Source organism: Pteropus vampyrus, unplaced genomic scaffold, assembly GCF_000151845.1.
Source record: "Pteropus vampyrus isolate Shadow unplaced genomic scaffold, Pvam_2.0 Scaffold44, whole genome shotgun sequence".
In the NCBI taxonomy this organism is placed as follows: domain Eukaryota; kingdom Metazoa; phylum Chordata; class Mammalia; order Chiroptera; family Pteropodidae; genus Pteropus; species Pteropus vampyrus.
Genome location: NW_011888825.1, coordinates 3,869,171 through 3,885,442, shown reverse-complemented (window position 1 = coordinate 3,885,442; position 16,272 = coordinate 3,869,171). Strand labels below are relative to the sequence as shown.

Sequence of the window (16,272 nt, the reverse complement as noted above, 5' to 3'; positions counted from 1 at the left end):
GAGCCCCAAAGTTACGAATGGAAGGCCTCTGCAAGTTACCTTGGTACATCACAAGGCTCACATGTGGTACAGTATTCTTTAGCCAAAGGGCAACTCCCATTGAATTTTCCCCTTTCTCATCATCTCAAAGGTCCATTTCTTTCTGTTCAGCCTCATCATCATGCCTCAAGCCTAGATTAATGCAGACTGATTCTAGCTGTCCTCTGCTGTGCTACATTTTGCCCCCAGCAGTCCCATCAGTCTGTAGTTTTCTAGACTAATCCTTTTTAAGCCCCTCTTTTCCCATATCCTTCACTTTCTAATAAAGAAAAGAAATAGGCTTTTTTGTAAGTAGAAATGTCACCAAGGCTATCTAATAATCCTGGCACCTTTTGTCCTTGTATTTTCTCTGGAATATGTTGTTTATATCCCTGGTTCTAAAACTGACATCAAATCTATTGCCAGCTAAGATTTGTAGAGTTTATCATTGCCTTCACATTGTCATTACTTTGCTTAGAGTCTCTTTTTCATTGCTCCTGTGAAGGCAATGATACTAAATTGAAAATTGTTTCTTTGAACATACCTTGTAGTAGGCCTAAAAAATTCTAAGTGAGCTCATAGTTCTGATCAGAACACTTGAAAGAGAAAAAGGAAGCAGTGGAAAGCAAAAGTGGTAGATACAGCTTCTTTCTGATCACAAAATAAAAATAACAGAAGTTATTTTGTCAAGCCAGGTAATTGAACAAAGGAGGGTGGAGACAAGCAGATCAAGCTAGAGCCAAGTGAAAGAAAGACCAGAGTAGATGCCTGAGTAAGGGCCGAAAGGGGAGGTCCTTTGTTGGGAAGGCCAAAGATGAAGCTGTGCTTTGAAAGGATATGACAAAAAGGTGTAAAGGAAGAAGCAAACTGATCTGTCTCAAAGAACAGAAGAATCGTCATCATTATAATGCCATACAATGCTACTATACTTTCAATGTTTTAAAGCCTTTTCATATCTGAGATTTCATCTTTATTCTGATAGGAGGAAGGTGTTACTGATGATCAGAAACGAAACTAAGGGTGATCGCTTTTAGATGAAGCAAATACAAAAATTATTGTGCAAATGAGGAAGTGTGGCTCATTTAGGAAGAAGGTGATGAGAAAAGAGAGAAAGAGGGTAAAATTAATGCACTGCTAAAGGATTAATCTGAGAAGGAAAGAAGGAAAGCAATGGGGGTGGATGGTGGTAGGTTTCATTTTAAAACAGAGGCCAAGGAAAGTGGATGGAATTTCTTCCTCCTCCTCTAAAATTGTGGAGGAAGGAAAATCCTGGAGTAGACTAAGGGGAACAAAAGTTCTATAAAATCATAGATTCCTAATCAAGTGTCAATGGATGAGCTCCAGGGGCTTATAGACCTCCCAAAATCATATACAGAATTTTGTTTGTCTGTGGCTTCATGCATTTTGAGAGGGGGTAGGTTTTGAAATGAGGACAAGGAAACAAATCTTTCCTCTGACTCTCAGGGTTTTAAAACCTACCCAATATTAAGAACTGCCATAATGAAATAAAGAGATAAAGAAATGAAGTAGTTAAGAACAGAAAAATCACATATTCAAAGATGGGAAAGGATGCCAAGCTTTGTTAAGTGTTTAACTGGAGTAAAACAGTAAACTGTCTAATGCACAGTCTCCGTCCAAGCATAAAGAGAATACGTTTACTTGATAAGGTGGGGCTAGGGGAAATAGGGGAAAGTGCTTGAGTCAGTCACGTGAATTCCAAACTTGAGAATAGAAGCCTATCAAGCAAACTGATTAGATCCAAGATGCGGAAAACATGGATGTCACCAGAGTACATGTTCTAAATGGGTACATTAGAAAACAAATCAAGCCATCAAAGAGCAAGGAAGGAGGAAGAGAAAGAGAAAGAGGCACAGGTGCCTAAGTAATCTCTAACTGATGAACAGCAATATTGCCTCTGGTAACAAAATATGTGTTAAGATTAAACCAAGGGCAGGGCTGAGATATTGTATTCAGGGAAAAAAAAAAGTAATATGGACTAAGGAATGGGTTAACTTGTCTGAAATGACAGAAATCTTCTAACTACATGATGAAATAGTTTGAGGTCAATTGGCTAAAAACAGTATGAAACTGCTCATAAACAGGGTGTATAAAAGCTTCCAAAAAGGAAAGTATTGAATAAAAATGAGCAAACTAGATTTGTCAATATGAAAGAAATAAAAACTCCAGGGGTGTGGGGTAGAAGGACTACACAACTCTACAAAAGGGTGAAAGTCAGGAATAACTTAGCTATGATAACAGCCATAAAAGACTGAAGTTCTGATTTATTCTATACCTTGAATGAACCTTAAAAACATTATGCTAAGTGCTAGAAGCCAGCCACAAACTTTCAATTATCCACTTTAAATGGGTGAATTGTATGGCATGTGAATTATATCTCAGTGAAGCTATTAAAATTTGGGGGAAAGAGGAGAGTCTTGGTGGGCGGTAATGGGAACTAAATTTTTATTTTTCATATCAGGTAATAAATAGATATTGAAAATTGATAAATTCAGAAAGAGTGATAAAAGATTATTAGTTAAAAATAGAGAAGTAACTATCAAGAGGACTAAATTCAGAAGCAGGCGAAAGCACAGTGTCTGGGAAGGGAGACAGGGTCTGGGAAGGGCTGGAGCTGGGAACTGTTGCCTTTCATTGCAAATTCTATATTATCAGTATTTTAAGGAATATTAAAAGTATTTAAATTTTAGATTACAAAAATATACATTAAATTAATGAATGAGATCATTCTTTCCCTTTTACAGATCTTATTCTTTCTTTGGGGCCAAGTTAGCATCATCTCAACTACCCACAAATGCCAGGCATATGCTTTATGTTCCTTTCATTACATAATGACTAACATACTGCCAGGGAGTTGTATTACAATGGTCGGGATTCTTACTTATAAAGACTTGGCTCTGTAAAAACTCACTGGGCCTTTATTAAACTTTGTAAAGTGTTGTAGTTTTGATTAGTCATTCATTTGTTCATTCCTTCATTTAACATATATTTTTACTGAGTGCCCATCACATGAAAAGCACAGTGCTAGGAACTGGGATACTCCAGTGAAAAGGATACCTACTCCCAAGGAGCTGTTATTCTCACAGGAAGGCACAATCATCACTAGACAATTATGATGTGATACACAGAAAGAAGGCTGTTCTAGGAGCACATGGGAGGGGACCTGAACACCTTGGAAATTAAGTAGGGCTTCCTGGAGGTGGTGATATCGAAACTGGTATGTGAAGGATGAGTAGAGGATAGCCTGGTGAAGGGGATGCTGGAGGGGAAGCAGAATGTTTGGGAGAATGGGATGGCTGCTGTGTAGAGTGAAATAGGGAGAGGCAGGGAAACGTAGGCAGAAAAATGAGCCCCCAAAGATATCCATGTCCTAATCTCCAGAACCTGTGTATATGTTACTTTACATGGCAAAAGGGACTCTGTAGATATGATTAAAGACCGTGAGATGGGAACATAATCCTAAATTATCTGAATAGCCCCAATATAATTGTAGGGGTCCTTATAAGGAAAAAAGGGAGCCCCATTTATTATTTCAACCTCCAGAACTGTACAACAATAAATTACTGTTATTTTAAGCCCCTAAGTTTATGATAATTTGTAACCTCAGCTATTTGAAACTAATTATAGAAAGTAGGCTGGAGAAATATGAAGGATAAAGTTCCTTGTAAGCACTGTTAAGAAGTTTGAACTTCATTCTGATGGCAATGGGAGCCTGCAAAAGGACTGTACTTGTATTTCAGAGAGATTGCTCCAGCTACACTAAGGGGAATCAAGGTCTCCTCATGAACCTGCTACTGTGGATCCTACCTCCTAGAGCCCAGAGCAGTCCTTTCTCTGGCAATGATCTGATGTTGGTCTAGCAACAACCCTGATTTCTGTGTGATTAGCAAATACCAAGTATTACATAATGAGCCTTGAATCTGGAATAGAGAAACTGACAGATGCAAAGAGTGAAAGCTCATGGGGCTGCTGCAGCCTTGGCCCCAAGATGAAACTTTTTCACCTTGATTTTCCACATCTTTCAGTGGGTTCACCCCTGGAGACAGGATAAAAAACATGGGAGTGGCTGGTCCTGATTCTTCAAAAGAGGTTGCAAAGTCTAATGTTCTTCCTACCACATATTTGCTTCCTAATGTCTCCTCAACGAAATCTCTGCCAGAAAAAAAAAGTACATAAGTGTTTATCAGTCAAAAATATAGAACAGAGGTCTATAGAAACGGAAGATGTATAGTTAACAGAGGTAGGATCAACTCCAAGCTTTATTTATTAAGTCAACATTTACAACCTGTGTTGCCTGCTCACCTAGATCAGGGATCCTTCTAAATCCCCATGTATCCAGGCCACCACTGACTCCTCTGTGAAGCCTGTGTGCCCTGTCACATTACCACTATCCAACAGAAGACTGCCATGACTAATTCCTTCCAAAAGCCCTCAGGCAGCTAAATGCTCCAAACTTCATATCCCTGTGATCCTCCATCCATGATTTAAGGCCCTTCGGTCCTCTATTCTCTCATGTTCTTTCATTTTCTGTGTTTCCTTTTATCTTACTCCACTTCCTTTCCAAAGTGTCCCATTTTTATACTAAAGAAAACCTTGAAGCTGTAACCTCTTACATCTGACCATCTGGCCCAGCTCCTGGCCTTAACTCTTCCCCAATGAAAATATTTTCCCTGTAGCCTTTCAACTGGGCTCATTCTCCTACATCTGGTCTATCTCAAGATTGGGAGGTAGGATCATGGTCCTGCTCACTGATGACTATTATTTATAAACTATTAACTCTCCACTCATGTAGCTCCATTGAGGCTTATTTCCCCTGGCTGTGTTACCACTACCCCTGTATATCAGTGTCATCTATTGCTCCTTTGGAGACTCTGCTGACTTACTGAACATGTGAACTCTTGGCCCATAGACTTTCTCTCCACCAGCCTGAATGACATCAACATCCATGTGGACAATCCTCCAGATTCTTAACAATTTTCATTTCTTTCCCACTTCAGCCACCCAATTCCATGGCCATACATTCATCTTTGTCATTACTTGGGAACTTTTTCTATATTTGAAATCATAAATGGAAACATTCCATTCTCTGACCCAAACTTTCTATCTTTACAATTCTTTTAAAAATTTACCCTTACTTTACTTATTCTTTGCCTGTATTGGTGCCAGTACAAATGCAGGATTTTCAGTATCTTGGCTTCCTTTTTTTTTTTAATCATCTCCCCTAATTCTCTTCACTTCTTTCCTATCCAGTGCAGAGAGACCATGGCCTAAAAATTCTTCAAAACAAACAAACAGCTTTTTTGAGGTAGAATTGACATATCATATTTTAAGTATACTATTCAATAATTTTTAAGAAATTTCCTGAATTGTACACCATAAACCAGTTTTAGAATATTTTCATACTGCCTCATGCATATTTAGATAATTGCTATTCCCACCCTCCAGCCCTAGGCAACTATTAATCTACCTTCTGAATCTATAGATTGCATGACCTATGATTTCTAATCATTCTCTTGCCAATCCCTACCTCCCTTACCTAACTCTTATTCAAACAAACCAATTTGAAATGACCTGTGCTCTGGATTAACTTAACGCTGTACCTGGGCTGTTGAATGCAAAATCATCTAATGGTGAAGACTGGTCTCGCTATAATGCAGGATCTTAACTAGGTGAGCTCTCAAAGCTACTTGAAATTCTTTGAGTTTCCTTGATCAGTTTTCTCTCATTTTTTCAAGATTATATTTCAAAACTTCAGCATTCCCTGCAAATCTCCAACCCTGCCACCTACTGTCCCACACAAAATGATCTTACTTTCTACTTCTCAGAAAAAATGGAAGTCATCAGATAAATCTTTCTTAATTTTCTGCCATCCTTCTACCACCTTCACAATAACCACATTCATTTCTCTCTATTGTTGTGATGAAAGAGATGAGCTAAGGATGACCCTTCTATCTGTTCTTTGGATCCCACCATCTCCTGCCACAGTAGACACGACCAGCATCCTTCTTAGTGCTGATATTGATGAGCACCTCTTTCTTAACCGTCCACCTAGATATTAAGAAAATACACGGCAAACACAGAGCAACAGGCCTCATGGGATTTTAGATGTTGGTACAAAGCCTCCTATTATTATAAACACATAGCTTTTGTGTTCAGCCCTGATAGTTTGGCCATGCTGAGATTGCCCCTTGCCTGACTTGGGCCTCCCCACTATTCCTACTCCCTACCTCATGGCATAGGTCATCCGGTCAGGCCGCATAGCTCTCATCATGCAGAGGCGCTGCAGGGCTGTCTTGTTCTTCCACTCCTGTGGGAACTTCTCCTTCTCAGGACATTCCGATTCCACAAACTTTTTCCAGCTCTTGGCAGATCCCTCAATGTCCCGATCCAGGTTACAGAATTCTTCCATTGATGAAAGTGCCTAGAAAGTTTCAGAGAATCTGGCTCTGAAATGCAGTTTCTCAGAGCCGTAATTGGCATTGTGTTGAGGTCGCGGGGCAAGATGGCATCATATACATTATTCTACCTCACTTATACTCTTTTCTAGAGCCTTGACTCTTCCTGCAGGTAAAATCAAGGAAGAGGAAGGATTTTGATTAGCTCACCTTTAGCAAACTGCCCCAATAATATGCAAGGTTTAGTAAATAAAATGTTTGGGATATTATCAGCAGCAGAGACTGAACAGCATCTACCTACAGGGTATTACATGGAAAAAGGAACAAGAAGGGATGCCATGATTTTTCTAGTCATGGAGCCTGGACATTTTAAGTCTCTGACTCTTCCCTTTCATTCTCATATTCACTTTGTCAGCAACTCCGGTCAATTCCTTTCAAAATATCTCCAGAATCATTAATGTCAACTTAAAAATTTCCATGAATTGCCCGCTTCTGTAAGGATTAAGTCCAAATGCATAATTTGTTAATCCGTTCTCTTCATGTAGTCTTCAAGGATGTCTGCTCCCAACCTTGGCAGTGTACCAGACTCGGTCCCAACTCTATTCCTTGTTCACACTGCTTTTACCACATCAGAGGTCTTGTTCTTTTCTCCACCCAATTCTACTCATTTCTTGATCGATTACTAGTTGTTTAGGTCCTATAAATTGTTAAAGTCCACTTCAAAATCAGCAAATTCCCCTACATATATTGTCTCTAATCTTGAACACACAGCCCTCCTACTCTTCTTTTGTGGAAAGAGTTGATATATTTTATAGAGAGATTGACTCTATTTTTAGATATTTGACTGTTGATAGCTTTTAAGCCTTATCTCTCCCTCCTTCTCTTCTGCTCAGCAAGCTGATAAGTAAGCCTAGGTACTCCCTCTTTGGAGGGAAGTTGTACCATGCAAGCCCCTGCCCATGCACAGGACCTCTCACCCATCTGCACTCCCTAATTTCCATCAAAAACCCCAGGGTAGTCTCCTTTCCTGGCTCTCTCAAGCTATTTTTAGGCTGCTGGGAAACTCCCTTGAGCTCCCCAGAAATTCTGATTATACAAGTAGTAAAATTTTCCATACCCTCTTAGGTATGTGTGAGACATCATCTGTCTTGACACTGGAACCACATCTGGGCGTGGAGGGTCCATCCTGTTGCCTCAGAGCAGCCACATAAACATCACTCACTTAGACACTGAGTTATCTGCAGCTTTTGTTTGTATGTTTGGTCTCTTCCATGAGACTAAAAGCTAGACCGTGCCCAAAATACCTATCATAATGCCGTGTATTTTAAGGAACCCACACATTTGAATTCATTCATTTACTTGATATTTATTGAATGTCTACTACATGCCGGGCACTTGGGAATACAAAAGTGAACAAAAAAAGACATGCCTTCAAGGAGCTTACGGTCCTAAGTTCAAGAGGAAGAGAAGATGATGGAGGCCTTAGAGGTATATAGGACCCTGTTGGGCAGAGATAGAAGTAGAGAGAAAGGAATTTTATGGGGAAGGATCAACAAGAGACAAAGTCTGGAGGGGGAAGAGAGTAGGGCATAGTGCAAAGGAGTGTGACCACAGTAGAAGAGACAAAGGAAATGTAAAGCTGGAGAAGGGCATGTACGCTTGGCTTGGGCTTGCCAGGGCTCTGCTCCTGTGTGGATAAATGCCTGTCCTGTCTTTATGTGCCCTTTCTCGTGAGCTCTGTGGCCTCCCAACATCACCCTGACCACTTAGAGCAGGGAGCACACCTTCTTTAATGCTGAGAAGTGGCATGGTATCATGTGTAGGATGATGGAGCTACCAGAAAATAAGAGTTCTGGTCCTAGTCCTGCCTCTTATGACTTGGACCCGTTTTTAACCTTTGTGGGCTTTGATTTTCTCCTTTGGAAAACGAGGCCAAGTAATTGCTGTCTGCATAGTTAATGTTTTAATGTAGATGCAAGTGCTTTGAAGACTCTAAAGGCCTTCCCTGTGCTTTCTTGGGGCTCCTATAGTTACTGAGTTACAATTGCTGGTTTTCTTGTTTGTTACTCCCACAAGATTGTGTGTTCCCTGTGGGCAAGAATTTTAGTCATCTTTGTATGCCTCAGGCGTAGCAGGCTGCCTGGCACTTAGGAAGTGCTCAATTAATAAAGTTTGACATCTGGGTGGCCAGCAGGAGGGCTCTTGACAGGCTGAGAAAAGCTGCAGCTGCTGTAATTATTTCTCTCGTGCTGAGGAATTCACTTTCATCTTCTTTCAGGCAGCCATTTCAGCCCCTCTTCCCAGCTTGCATCATCATTAACCCTTCTGCAGTCCCATTACCCCCTCTGGTGTCCCCACAAAAGTGAGCAAATTACACTGCTATCAGTGCTCCTAGCAGCCATGACTGGGTCTGAAACATACTTTCTTGAAGCTCTGGATTGAACACAATTGCAACATTTAATCTTCCAAATGAAGGAAAGGCATTTCTAGCCTTCTAATAAGCTAAATGGAAATGACTAATTAACCTAATTACATTGGACTGTGTAGCAAAATACAACTGTGCTAAACTGGCATCGAGTGGTAGTGAGGGGCTTTTTCAAAGGCTAACAAAGGCATGCGTCACAGATGAAATTTTCTAATGAAGAGCAGAATATGCCCAGTACCTTAAAGTAAAGCATTTTTTGAGATTTAAAAAAATTCTTACAAAGAATACTAATAAAAGCAGTATTTTATCACAAAGATTTCATTTATTACCTATTTGTTCTGCTGGGGAAACAAGGCAATTCATCTTCTTCATCTGATAGAAAGTTTAAGAAATTTTGTTTTATCATGTCCTATTCAGTTATACTTATTTTGTTTCTTTAGGCTAAAATCCAACCAAACTCTTAAGAAGAGCATTCATCAAAGGCTTAAATGATGTGTACTACACATTGCACTGCATTTCACCTGCTCACATCTTGTACTAGGCTTGAGTTTGATGGGGCTGGACTTGGCTGCTCCACATAAAACTCAGAGAGAGAGATAAAGCTTCACTCATTTGCAAAAGCTTTTGAACAGCCAGATGAGCTTAGCCCACAAAACAAAACAAAAAAGCAAAGTGAAGAAAGCAAACCAAACAATCCATTTTGTGAAAAAAGGAATGGAACTAAATGGCACAGTAGCTTTTGAGTTGTAAAAAATGCTTTTGAATCATTTACTCTTTATGAGTTCTGCTGCAGAGAGCTTTGTGGGGTAATAGGAAGAAAGGCAACTGGATTTGGCCCAAATGAGCAACTCACAATCCCTCAAAGTTTTTCTTTCTATGGACAAATTCAGGCACAAGTCATACCAACCACAGCAGGCATACACCTTAGAGATGGGTAATTAATAACTGTAATTGTGATGGGGTGAATTTGGGATGTTCCCTAAAAAGATATATTGAAAAACTAACTCCCCTAATTTGTGAATGTGATTTTGTTTTAAAATAGGGTCTTTGCAAGTATAATCATGTTAGGATGAGGTCAGTAGGATGGGCCATAATCTAATATGACTGATGTTCTTATAAGAAGAGAAGAGACACAAAGACACACTTTACATGGTTAGATGGCCATGTTAGATGGCAGTGGAGGCAGAGATTGAAGTGATTCTGCAACAAACAAAATAACGTTTGAGGATACCAGAAGCTGGGAGGGGCAAGCAAGTATCCTCCCCTTGAGGCCTTCTGGAGAGATCATGGCCTGCCAAAACCCTGATTTCAGACTTCCAGCTTCCAGAACTGTGAGATAATACATTTCTTTGTTTTAAGCGACTCAGCTTGTGGGACTTAATTATGGCAGCTCAAGGAAACAAATATAATAGCCATAACCATAACTATAATCAGCTTCTATTTACTGAATATTTATATGTCTGACATTGAGGTAGGTATTCTGATGATCATTTTGCCAATAAGGAAACAAAGTCTTAGAAAAATAAGAAACATGTCAGAGACCATACACACTCAAAGTTGAACTTGAACTCAGGAATGTCTGACTCCAGAGCCTGTGTTAACTATCCATCTCTATCACTCATTCAGAACTGCTTTCCAAAATTTATTTTCCATAAGAGCATCAGATTATGAGTCATTACTCTCAAACTTTGGGGCTGAACTTTCCAATAAGATAGCCACTGGCCATATATGAATATTAAGCAAACTAAATGTGACTAGTGTGACTGAACAACTAAATTTTTATTTGTATTTAATTTTAATTATTTTGAAATTTTAGTTAAGAAACTGGAACTTGTTTTTGTAATTGAAAAACTTTTAAGTATGTTTGGAACAACTTCAGTGTATGAGTCAACTGTTTTAATTGTAAAATTTTATGAAATATAAATCAAATCAATATTTCTGATTAAGATTTAGCATCTGAATTGAGATGTGCTGTGAGTGTAAAAAATATGCACCAGAATTTAGACTTAGTATAAAAATATAAAATAGCTCATTAATATTTTTATAACAATTATATATTAAAATGATTAATTGGGTTAAAATATACTATTAAAATTAATTTCATTAATTTCTTTTTACATTTTTTAATATGGCTACTATAAAATTTTAAATTATATATGTGACATACATTATATTTCTTTTGGACAGTGCTAGAGTGTCTATTCATTTATGTCTTATGCAGCCTAGAAAAGTTAATGGTTTTCCACACATATTCTGCATTTATTATAATTATTCTTAGGCATTTTGTAACTTTGTGATTTGATTGCTGTTCTGAATGAAGTTCCCCTTTGTTTCTTTCCCAATATGTTATCCCTCTTCTCATTTGCTAGGTTGGGTCCAGAATTACAAATGAAATTAATAAATAAAAATCAAAATACACCTGTATTATTTATTATTCAGGGATCAGCAACCTGCAGCTTTCAGGGCCAGTCTGGTCTACCATCTGTGTTTGTAAATATGGTTTTATTGAAATTCAGCCATTTCCACTTATATATTACGTGTGACTTTGGCGGAGTTGAGTAGTCATGACAGATTCTGGCTCTCAAAGTCTAAAGTTTGATGATCTCTGATTTAGATACAGCTCTAAAAACAATTAAAAGAATAGCTATAGACTCTGAAAAAGAAGTTAGAGAAATATTTTAGGTAATAGCAGCGTGAGTGAAATTAGCCTTGAATTTCCTAAGATGATTCCTTTGAAGGGGAAAACATGCATGTAAATGGCTAAGTGTGGGGCTTTTATTGTAAAGTAAATCACCTTGGATGGATCTCAAGAGAATTATGCTGAGTGAATAAGCTTGTCCAAAAAGGTTACATACTATATGATTCCATTTATATAACATTCTTGAGATGACAAAATTATGGAAATGGAGAACAAATTAGTGGTGCCAGGCATTAGGAATTGGGGTGGGGGGATGTTGTTGTGGTTATAAAAGGGATTCATCCCTGTAGTGATGGAATTTCTGTATCTTGACTGTGGTGGTGATTACATGAATCTTCACACGTGATATAACCACACACACACACACACACACACACACACACACGAGTGCATAAAAACCTGCTGAAATTTGAACAAGGTTACTGAATCAGTGTCAACTTCCTGGATGTGATATCATACTATAGAAATGCCAGATGTTACCATCGGGGGAAATGGAGTACATGGAATATCTCTATTATTTCTTATCATTTCATGTGCATCCACATTATCTCAAAAATTTTTAGTAAAAAATATAAAGAGAGCCAGTCATATTACTTTAGACTCACGTTTCTTTGTGCTATGAAACTTGTATAAAATGCAACAAACATGGAAGGTCATAAACAGGATTCATTTTGCACAGGTGCTAGTCCTCACACGGCACCAGCTTTTGCTGCGGATGCTCATCCAAGTGGGGACTGGACAGCTGCCCACATGGATAATTGGCCTGGACTCTCTGGAGCTGGTGTTCACTCAGTCAGCCTTCACTGCCTGGCATCATGTCAGGCCCTGTGAAGGCAGGCATAGTCACTGTTGAAAGGAGCTCATAGTTTGTGATCTTTTCAATGCTCATAGAATCCCAACCAAACTAAGCTGAATAACATGGAAAGAAAATGGGCTTTGCCATCAGACAGACTGGAATTTGAGTCCTGGATTTGCTACTCATAAGATGTGGGACCTCACTTTCTTCATATGTTAAATGGGAAAAAATAATACCTATTGTCCAGGTGAACATGAGAATAAAATAAGCTAATGCATTTCTAAAGTGCCCAGTAAATGTGAGCTCTTATTAACCACTGATAATCTCAGGCTGGAATGCATCCCCTGCTTTGAGGCTGAATTAGGATTCATGTGAAAATGCCTGAACAGAGCCTGGTTTCTGTCCATTTCATGAAATTGTATAATAGCATCTCTACACACCTGCTCCGGGGCCTCACAGGAGTCCATATTTCAGTCCTAAGCACTGGCAGATGACAGGCAGCTCAGCTGAGTCAGAGAAGCTCACAGGATCTTACTGTTTCCTCACATCCTGGAGGCAGAGCCCTCACACCAGCGGACACCTGCTCATTCTCTGCAAAGCTTTCCCAGCAGGCCGGGAAGGGTAAGCCATGCTGTGGGCATGCAGGTAAATGGATTTACCTATGTTAAAACAGCTCCGCAATGACCCCCAAAAGAGAGTGCTCCTGACTTCCTGGGGAAAAATGTTAGGAGATGAGAACTTAACTGTTTTCTAGGATCTGGTATTCACCTTGATGCCACCCCAGGCCTGATGGGAGAGGAACTCCACTGGACTGGTGACACCTTCTTGCACTGGAGATCGAAGCAGGAAATCCAGTTCTGCTGCATTGACTTCCTGGTTCATGAGGATAATCTGTAATGTGGCAGAATGACACTGTGTTTCTTTAGCTGGTTGTAGTTACAGGGTTCTAGAGATCTTCAGAGTCATCATTCAGTATAATTATTGCTAATTCTAACGCTAGAGCTTGCCCATCAGTTTTGATTGTTGAAAGATGGTAGAGTGGAAGAAAGTGTATGCCCATGCAAATCACTGTGTGCATCTCTTTTCACCCTAAATATCAGCATGGCATAAATACATATAGTGAATGGCTATAAATCTTGGCAAGCAAGCATTTATGTATCAATCATAAATGCCATGGAATATATTCCTGCAATCTAATTGAGAAGATGATACATACAAATGACATGATTTGAGGAGAGTGTCAAAGTAACATATATGCAAAACAGAACTGCATATATGAATCAATAATACTAAAGGGTTTCCAGAATAGAGGAGTGGCCAATAAGTAGGGGTGGGGGTATTAATTTGACTAAACTTTCTATAAGTGCTTTTGAACTGGGTCTTGGAGAAACTAAGAGATAGGAATATTTAGACAGGAAGGGGAGGCTTTCTAGGGAGAGGGCAATAGAAAGTGCAGAGGCTTGGAGGGAATTAGTGAGGTGTGAGCAGGGGAAGGTAAAGCATTTGGCTTGTTTAAGCTAACAATTCATGCTGAGGGGAACTTGGGAAATTGTCCTCTGCCTACAAATGATGTTCTCTGCTGAGAAGTTACAGATGGAAACGTTCATCAAGAAAAAAATAATTTGGTCGATTTGAGAAAAAGTCTCTAAGGATATAACAGGCTTGAAATAGCAGATGGGGTAAAAAAGGGTTGAAATATTTATGAGAGAAAAGTGAAAGCTAGGTGAGGAAGCTCCTTGGGGTCTGAGGGAAATGTGTGGTAGTAAGGAAATTAGTGTACACTGGGGTTTGAATTCTTTTTGTGATGGCCAAGCTGTTATCCATGCTGGAGTGGGGACTACAGAGGGTGAGAAGGATAAGTCACACTAAGTCTCCTCCATGAATTCAGTCATTGGAACATGCCGAGTCAGCATAGAAGTGATCATAGAATATCTGACTTTTAGAATTGAAAGAGGCATTCAAGATAATCTGGTCTGCATGTGTGCATTCAATATGAACTTCTTGTCTGAAGCCTCTGCTCCGAACTCAATGGTCTTCACATGCTATGGGAAATAATGCTAAAAGAAGAATTTTTTTTTAACATTTTAACATTTGCTGATTGGGCACTAGAAAATGACCTGTTTTCTGGAAACTTCTTCAATCCACTTTTACCTGAAAGGTGAGCTGGGCAAGGTAGGTCAGCTTATCACACTCGAAGAGCCCGCGGGTGGTATATTGGTACACAGAGAAGGTGATGCTGTCTATTAGATTGGTCACTCGCTCCTTGAGGCTCTCACTGGGAGCAGACTTCTCCACAGCCTTCTGGAAGACTATGCTGAAGGCCTGGGGGTAGGAGGTAGGACATTGGCAATTTACACACCTCCTTTGTACATAGCTAGTAGTCTTACCTATAAAGAATATTATAATTTGACTGTCACCGAAATGTTTTCCCAGCATACTCTGCCAAGAATGGACAGTGGCAACAAGATAACTCTTGTCTTAGTTTATTGAGCTCTTTTTTTAGTTTGCTCATGTGAATTATTATGTTGTCACAAAAAAGGCAAAGCTATGAGGCATGCAGAGAAGAGCCTATGGTGAAAAATAAATGTCTGGAGGCCAAAACAATTAAATTAAATCCAAAACTATTAAATTAAATCAATTAAGTTTTGTTGTCTAACCATCTGAATAAAAAGTAAACACAGTCAACAATAACCAGCTGGGATTAGTAATTCTATCCACTAGATTATAAAATTCTTGATGGTAGAGCCAATGTTTTGTACAACTTTGTTGTCTAAAAGAGACCCTTGTACATAACAGGCATTCAGAATATTTTTAGTTACTTTTCATTTGGTAATGATCAGAATCTCATGTGTTCTCTGTTTTCCTGTTATTCTGCAGTCACTTGATGAGTTCTCTTACGTGTTCTTTTTTCTCATGAACCCTTTCTGCAATGGTGGGAGCATAGCCTGCTTTTATATCTTCTAAACTATACATTACAGACATTATATGAAATAAAAAAATCATATAAATCAATTTTCCATTGTTTTAAACTTAGATATAGGCTTTTTTATAAAAATGCGTATTAGGAATGGTACAATTTGAATGTGATATGAATAGAATGAATCATTAAAAATATCAAGACATAACTGGGCCTTTTCCATATTTGGCTATGCAGATTTCCTGTCTTCTATTTTCCTTTTGTGGCTTCAAGAAGGAAAAATATCTTAGAGCTTTCTAACACGAGGCATTTGAAACTCAATGGAAACCATATAAAATTTGTAGCTCCATAGTTCCTCATTTTCAAAATCGAGAAAAAAAGATGAGTTCCTCTGTTTCATACTTCCATGGTGTTTTTTGTTAATGAAGCCCTTGCAGATTTTCATTCTGTTTTGATAATCCTAGCAAAATCTTCTGACTACCTTCACCCCAATCCATTACAATGTTACCTTCACCTGGTAGGCTTGTTGAAAGCTGATAATGTTCCCCAGCACCACACAGAGCAATTTGGGAAGCAACTTGCAGAACAAGTCCATAGAGACTGAGTGGGTAATTTTCCCCAGGTGGTTACTATGGCTTTTCTCTAAAACGCCATCAAAATGACAGTGATCAGTAAAGTATCTCTAGTTACTAAATTTAAAAATGTGATTCATACTTCAGGAAAAGATCTAAAGGAATTTTAAAAATCTAGGTACATTTAGCATTTTCTTTACACTAGACTAATTTTGGCTCTCTTTTTCTTTTCATCCTAAAAAGAAACCCTCCTCTTCCTCTTATTTCTATATCTGAACAGCTGTGATGCTGGACTTAATCTAGACTTCTGTGGCTTCCTCCAGAAGGTCTCTCTTGCCCACAAGATCTTATTTTGGCTCTAACTACCCTTATTAATCTTTTAGGGCCCTTATCTATTAAGGTTGTATTTTAGTTTTAGTTTTGTTTTTTTTTT

The 16,272-nt window shown here is 38.8% G+C and overlaps 1 protein-coding gene across 1 annotated transcript in view; it reads right to left on the bottom strand.

Annotated features, from left to right (window-relative positions):
- Positions 1-16,272, bottom strand: part of DNAH9 (dynein axonemal heavy chain 9) — a 327,356-nt gene that overhangs the window by 35,521 nt on the left and 275,563 nt on the right. Inside the window, exons 57-60 of the mRNA XM_023529851.1 lie at positions 14,502-14,672; positions 13,119-13,241; positions 6,264-6,457; positions 4,040-4,188 (exon numbers count right to left, since the gene is read on the bottom strand). Of these exons, the coding sequence (XP_023385619.1) occupies positions 4,040-4,188; positions 6,264-6,457; positions 13,119-13,241; positions 14,502-14,672 (637 nt within the window). The remainder of the gene's footprint in view (positions 1-4,039; positions 4,189-6,263; positions 6,458-13,118; positions 13,242-14,501; positions 14,673-16,272) is intronic.